This window comes from Cupressus sempervirens, chromosome 3, assembly GCF_028749045.1.
Source record: "Cupressus sempervirens isolate cs-2001-9-10 chromosome 3, ASM2874904v1, whole genome shotgun sequence".
In the NCBI taxonomy this organism is placed as follows: domain Eukaryota; kingdom Viridiplantae; phylum Streptophyta; class Pinopsida; order Cupressales; family Cupressaceae; genus Cupressus; species Cupressus sempervirens.
Genome location: NC_143120.1, coordinates 820,210,001 through 820,217,747, shown reverse-complemented (window position 1 = coordinate 820,217,747; position 7,747 = coordinate 820,210,001). Strand labels below are relative to the sequence as shown.

The window sequence follows — 7,747 nt, the reverse complement described above, 5'->3', positions numbered from 1 at the left end:
AATTAGCTGAAGTTGCAATAAGTGGACTCTACGCCCTTCGATCGCGGAGATGGAAATTGATTTTCTGTCAAGCTTCCGTTGAAAATTTTAAACACGTGGTACTGTAAAGAGTGAAAACGAATCAAGATTAAAGTTGTCAAGAAATATAATTGCTATCTTTAATACTAAAAACGGAAATATAATTGCTCGAATTAATTTTTCGTCATCAGTTAGTAAAACGTTGGGCTGAACATAGTAAGAAACGTTTCAGAATGCTCTATTGTGGAATGAAGTTAGAAACTAACCTCTTAATTTTAATTGTACGGAGATTGAGGTTTTTGTATAACTATTATTGATGCCATTCATGTGCATTACAACCTCAATCTGCAATAACGTGCATACACCTATATTGTCAACTGGTGGGGTCGACATTCGCCGCTTGCTACGGATTTTACAGAGGCTGATTGTCTATATAAGAAGCCTCAAAGACATGGAATGCAATATAACCATTGCAGGTTTTCTCTCATTCAAAATGGCCTCCTCTCAAGCCTTAAAACGAGTGCTTCTTTTACTTGCATTCGTTTTCTTCAACTCGGCAGTTGGGAAACCAGTCACAACTTCTGTAAATATGTCGAATCCTGACAATGGCGTTACATATCATGTTGAGGACAATGAGGAGCCAGAGCTTGTAGCTGAAATGGTAGAAAGGTAACTATGTCGCCTTTCAGACGATTTTAACATTTTGGGACTTTCAAATAGTGTAGTATGAAAATAAAATTATAAATCACTCTCCTAGCTATTCTTATGGCATTGCTCGCTAATCTATTTACTGCAGTTTCTATAATATCTTGGATTTAATGTAGTAAAGCAGGCTGCTTTTACAGACCGAATTTCTATTTCCTATAAAATAGTAGCATTGTATTGTTTATATTTGTCTTTGTGAAATGGAAGAATATATGTTGAGGTCAGTTTAGTGAGCAAAGCAGCAATCTTCTAGTATTGTTTTATAGCTACCATATAGCTATGCCATTTGATCTTATAATTTATGAATTTCACGAAATACCATGCAGGAGTTTAAATAATTCCAAAAGAAAGTTGAGCTCGTGCGGAACGGGGAATCCCATTGACGACTGTTGGCGTTGTGATTCCGATTGGGTTAACAACAGGAAGAGACTTGCTGACTGTGCAATTGGATTTGGCAAAAACGCCATTGGAGGTAAGAATGGCAGATTTTATATCGTTACTGATCCCAATGACGATGATCCAGTCAACCCTCGACCCGGCACTCTGCGCCATGCTGTTATTCAAACCGAGCCTCTCTGGATTATATTCAAAAGAGACATGGTTATTCAGCTCAAGGAAGAGCTTATCATGAATAGTTACAAGACTATTGATGGCAGAGGCGCCAATGTTCATATAGCAAATGGAGCATGTATTACAATACAATATGTCAATAATATCATCATTCATGGAATTCATATCCACGACTGTAAGCCTACAGGGAATACAAATGTGAGGAGCTCACCCACCCATTACGGGTATAGAACTATGAGTGATGGAGATGGGATTAACATATTTGGGTCAAGCGCAATTTGGGTAGATCACTGTTCATTGTCAAGCTGCGCAGATGGACTGATCGATGCAATCATGGGGTCCACTGCAATCACCATTTCAAATAGCTTTTTCACTCACCACGACAAGGTACTCAAATGCTTGTCTGTAATAAATTCATATTTCTGTAGATATAATTTTGCAAATGTATATTAAGTTGCCAATAAAATGCTATTTCTCGGATCAATTATTTAATGGTTTCATTTTGCAGGTGATGCTCCTAGGACACAACGACGCCTATACCCAAGACGTTAAAATGCGAGTAACAATAGCATTCAATCACTTTGGAGAAGGGCTTGTTCAGCGTATGCCTAGGTATGTATAAACTTTAATAGCTTCTCTACATTTCTTGCACAAAGACCAAATTTATTTATTCTTAAGTTAAATATAATAATGTTGTGATGCAGATGCCGACATGGGTATTTTCATGTGGTGAACAATGATTATACCCACTGGGAGATGTACGCAATCGGGGGAAGTGCAAACCCCACCATTAACAGCCAGGGAAACAGATTCCTTGCCCCTGATAATCGATTCCGCAAGGAGGTAAAAGTCGTATGAAAATCATATCTTTTGTATATTCTTTGGGACTCAATGGATGTGGAATGCTAATTATGGTATGGGCTGTAATGAGCAGGTTACAAAGCACGAAGATTCAACAAAAGGGCATTGGAGATCAGCGGGAGATCTGATGTTGAATGGAGCATTCTTTACAGCATCAGGGGCAGGAGCGTCTTCAAGCTATGCAAAAGCTTCCAGTATGGCAGCAAGGCCTTCATCTATTGTGGGCTCAATCACTGCAGCTTCGGGTGTTCTCACCTGCCGAAAAGGCTCAAGCTGTTAGCCAAAATACGTACATTATAAACAAACAACTATGAATCCCTCAACTCTGTAGCTTTCTAAGCATGAGCTCAGTGAATGAGGGTCCTTTGTTATTCTAGTTTTGTATGTCGAGATTCTCCAGGCATCTCTTGCTAAGAGAAATAAATCACTAATATTACTCTCAAGTTTGAAGCTACCCGTGGAATGTCAAGCCAATGGCTTTATTGTTATCTTGTTTTTTCTGGAAATGATATTCTGAGCATTTCTCGAAAAAATTGTAAAACAGTAAACCTATCTGAATAGTTTTTGAAATACTAAAACGCGTGATATCATTACATACGACAATTCGAACTAAATTCACTTCCGCGTGACGTACGTTGACCTCTTCAATTTGATTGCCCGATCAGTTATTTAATCCTCTAAAATAACAATTAAGATAATTTTCACGAATTTTCATGTTGCATATTTGTCGTTCATTTGTATATTAAATAATAAATAATCTGAATATGTTCCTTGTTTAATATACTAATACAAAATTGTAATTTTTAGGTTAATTTTATGATGAGGATTAGTTTTGTACTATACATAACTAACTAATAATAATAATCTTTTGTAGTAATGTATTCTTTTCTTTTCAAATTTATCACTTTTGTATTCGTTGTCAATTATTAAGATTATAAGATATTCTAAATACAATAGAAAAATCACTAATCATAAGAATTCACATTCTTCTATATCAATTTTCTTATAAAAATTCTAGTTCTAACAAAGATGTACAAAAGTTGATTAGTGCATTCCCTTCAAACCTCCATATATAAAAAATTCCAAGATCTTTGTGAATGTAAACAATTCTTTAATGGTTCTTTAATGATAAATATATTTCACAATGATTTTCTTTAAATAACAAGATCTGATAGTTCATCACACATTTTACAAATTCAACTCCCCAGAGCTATGAGGAAGGAATAGGAGATGGTAATTTTGAATACCAAAATTAGATATCTGGGTTTGCTTCAAGCTATGGAAGATTGGTCTTGGATGCTATGGAAAAGACTCAAACTTAGAGTTGTAGAATATAGTATGTAAAAATGTATGAAAATTTGATTAGAAAAATGTTGAGATTCTTTTAATCTAATGATGGATATATATTTATGTATACAAATGAGACCACAAGAGGATAGATGCTAGTTGGAAAGTAATTAAACATTGTATGAAAGAGTACAAAAGGGTATAGTGTAATTCTATCATTAGACAATCTGAAAAATATTTGTAAACTTAAGAAGATTTGATATGGGTATGTGCTAATTTCACTACTACATTTATCTCCCACTTTAAAGTGCACGAGAATCATATCACTTGAATTAATTGAGTAATTAGATATCAAAGTTGTATGTAGGAAAGCATATGAAGCATAATGAGGTTGAACTTCTGATTATGGTCTACATTCCAACATACACAAGTTTCATAACTTTAGCATTTGTAGTGAAAATTTCGCTCACTTAATGTTGTATATAATTTTATCCCTAAAAGATTGCTTGTCTTTTAGGAGTAAAGAAATAAGCTCAAAATGTATGAAAATTGATACGGATGATTTTCTTATTATCTTTATATCTAACCACTAAATATAGTTGATTGTTTCTTCATTTTCAAATTAGCCCAGTCTATGAAGATATTCCTATCTTGAATTGAATATGTTTCACCCTCTCTTAATAACTAAAAAATGACCAAAAAATCCTAATCTCGAGACCCAGAATAAGACCAATGATGGGTCATTGAGCCCATCTAATAGCCCTAAAAATTCCCTTGAGGAATCCTTGTTGCTTGAAACCCCTTCTAAAAGAATGAATTCCCTTGAAAGAAGCCACAACCCTACCCCTAAAATGGCATCATTGATGTTGACAAATAGGGAAGTGAGGATGAGGAAGGAAAAGATTGGGCTACAATGGGGATGAGTGTTCATCAAGAGGCGGCCTTGATGAAGAGAAGGTCAGAAAGGATTTGAAAGAAAAAGAAAAACACAAAAATAGAAGAAGAATGAGGAGAAGCACAATTCTTTTGGTATGGAGGAATACAAATTCCTTGAAGCTAAATATGAAGCAGAGGATGGAACTGAGAATGAGGACACAAAAGATGTTGATTATATTGAGGAAGAGGATGTTAGCTATGATGGGGAGGATGAGGATGTGGGAATGCTTGAATAAGAGGCCATAATTGAGGTTGATTTGGGAGGAGTTACTAAGACTAGACTAAACCAAAAGAGGTCAATAAGTTAAACTAGGGAGATCAGAGCCATACTAAGGAAGAGAAGCATAGAAGCATGGAAAGGGATTCCCTTTTTAAACAAGATTAAGGAGCTAGAAGATGAGCTATCTAGAAGAGTGGATGCTATATAGACCAAAATGGAGTCCCTAGATAAAAAATATAAAGAGACCATCACTAACCTAGAATTGGGGGTCTTTGTTGAGACTCTCTATAAAGTCCAAAGGGAAATAATGAGAAAAATGTCCTAGGTGTGGTTACTGGTAAAAGATTTTTGTAGAAGATTAAGGAAGTGGACATGACTGAGAAGGCTAAGGAACATGAACAAGAGGCTAAAGATGTCACTCCCATATAGTCAAAGACTTGAATAATATTAAGAAATTTTAGATGTTTTTACAGATTTTGTCTTTTGAATCTTTGATCACCTCTTGTAGAGGTGTTAAAACTTTTAGTAGTATTAAGTAGTTTAAGGTGTTTTAAGATATTCTTAACTTACCTAACTCTAGGTTTACTATGGTTTTGGTTAACAAGTTCTTATGTTGTTTTAAGCTTTTAAACTATTATAGCTATGTTATATACATAAAGTTTATATTGATTCCTAACTTTTGGATTGTTCTTTGTGTATGCATGTTGTTTAGTAGGTTTAGTTCGATGCTACCTTGATTAGATTTATTGTTGTTTTCATGATGTGTATCCTTAGCTCTAGTAGATTTTGGTTAGTCTTTTTTATTATTTTGTGGGAGTGCTTTGTTTGCTGGTTCAAGATGTCTTGGCAAGCTTCTTTGCTTTAATGGCCTTGGGCTTTTCTTTCTTGTATTTGTAACTTTGGGTTCAATGCCCTCTCCCTACCTTCTTTATCAAAATCTAAAAAATGACCTGCTTGAATAAACTACTAACCTATCCCTAAATTATCTATCAAGGATTTTTTCATATTTATTCTATGGTGGATAAAAATTTTCTAAGGTCATGTTGTTCCTGGGATTATAGGGTCATAATTTATCAAGATAATGAACATACTGAAACAATAATAGAGATTGATATCAAAAAATTAAATATACTTATTTACATCTCTCCAAACTTTGTAAGTCCACATGTAGTAAAAAAGAGATCGGTACAAATATATTTTTTGATAGCTCAAAATACTTTTAAAATAAATCAAAATCTTATTGAATTTAAATTATGATAAGATATAAAGAAGTCATATAATAATACATGTTCATAATTTATCACATAGAAGTTCTTCTAAATATCTACAAGTGGCTAAAGAGAAACTCACAAGCATACATTGACCACAGATGTATTATATTTTTTGAAAATCCACTACTATCAAGTTAGGTGCTAATTGAGCTCACATGCTTATATTTTCTACTTAAAATAAAAAATAAGTTTTATCCATATGTAAATTTAAATAAAACAATAAATAATCACGAACTTCTTCATATCGACTTAAATAAGAATAATGATAATTATTAATAATTAACTATTACATGTTTTATTTTGAAATGATTTTCTTCTATATATATATATATAAATTTCGAAAATGTGCACTCCAACAACTTTCTTTTTAAAAAATCCATACAATATTTTAAAAACAACTATCCTATTCTAATTAAAATAATAATAACGCAATAGCCTAGTGCCATCCTTAATATCATGCCATACGAGCATTGATAATGAACATGCATGGCAGGTAGGAATTTAAACTGTGGCTACACCATGATCCTAACTCACCTTTGGCTTTTAACATTCCCATACTTCTACTGTTTTACGACCGACCGACCTACCGCTGAATTGACACATGATCTCACATCGAACTACTTCTCTACCAATCTTTGCAAGTTCCTTAGTAAAGTTTGGAAGATGTCTTTGACATTCATCTTAGGCAATATTTATATTAATCGCCTTGGTATTCCTTGGATGTGTTAAATGATGTCAAACAACTCATATCACATCCTCAACTTCTTTTATGCTCCCAATTTCAACACAAACTTGAATAATTGACATGTTGTCATGTCGAAGCTTAAGGAGGAAGGGAAAGAAAGACAATTGGAAAGAAAAACGCTTTCAATTGCATGATATCCGCTATCAAAGGCGTTGAATACATGAATAACCCCCCATTATGTAAACTTCATCTAGATTAAGATAATGCTGTTCAAGTCGAACGCATGTGTGATTGTTTAGTCAAAATGATCTTCTGCATAAGTTAACCAATCCATCAACTTTACCGTTCAACAAAGCGCAATTTGTTCCGTTAAAGCTTAAATCAATCCCCACAACTTTATTTGCTTACAAACATCGTTTTCTTTTCTGCCAAACAAATTTGAACTTCTTTCCGAAAGCGGGCAGCATTGGGAGACTTTTTCTCAATTCTATATTTCACTTAACCGTGAGCAGATGTGTTGATGGGCCGGATAGTTTTAAGTCCATCAACCAGTCAAGATGTGGAGTACATTTTGCTATTATAAAGGACAAAACTATCCGTGTTGACAACGTAAGAAATGATAGCCAAAAGTCATGTAGAAATGGAAAAACATTAAATAAAAATTTGACCTGCTATCAGAGTCAGGTCAAGAGATTCCACGAGTTTCCTAACTACAATTGTCTCTACCGAGCACGCTCATCAATCAGTTTGTTTTTGGTTTAACGTTCACCAATCTTGGAGTTTTGGGATACACTACCAACAAGATTGATTCGAAATATTTATTTATTTTTTCTCTTCCAAATTCTCATCGAATGCTATAGCCTACGGAATTCTAATGCCCCATACATATGTCCTAATTAAACCTAAATTTGTGCGCAATAATTAAACAGTTTATTGTATAGTTTGTTATCTTCTATTTCTAAAATTTCATTTTTATTGTTTGTTTTTTTTCTTGTGGGTCATTAGTCAATATTATTTTTTGCTGGTGGTTTTAATAAATTAGAACAAAAGTTGATAGTAAATTGAGAACAATTTTTTTTTTTTTTTTAAAGATATTTTCTAATATCTTTTTTTATGCAGAGTGCATGAAATGTGTGATGCATAAGATGTTGGGAAGAGTCTTATTATTATTAATGTTATTATTGTTGGTGTTGT

General features: G+C 33.6%; 1 protein-coding gene across 1 annotated transcript; it reads left to right on the top strand.

The window, feature by feature from the left end:
* Nucleotides 1-499: 499 nt before the first annotated feature.
* Nucleotides 500-2,608, top strand: LOC149569304 (putative pectate lyase 18). The gene is made up of 5 exons (XM_089822020.1): nt 500-687; nt 1,050-1,680; nt 1,802-1,905; nt 1,998-2,136; nt 2,228-2,608. The coding sequence occupies exons 1-5, from the start codon at nt 512-514 to the stop codon at nt 2,432-2,434; spliced, it is 1,257 nt and encodes a 418-aa protein (XP_089678146.1). The 5' UTR covers nt 500-511; the 3' UTR covers nt 2,435-2,608.
* Nucleotides 2,609-7,747: the final 5,139 nt, after the last annotated feature.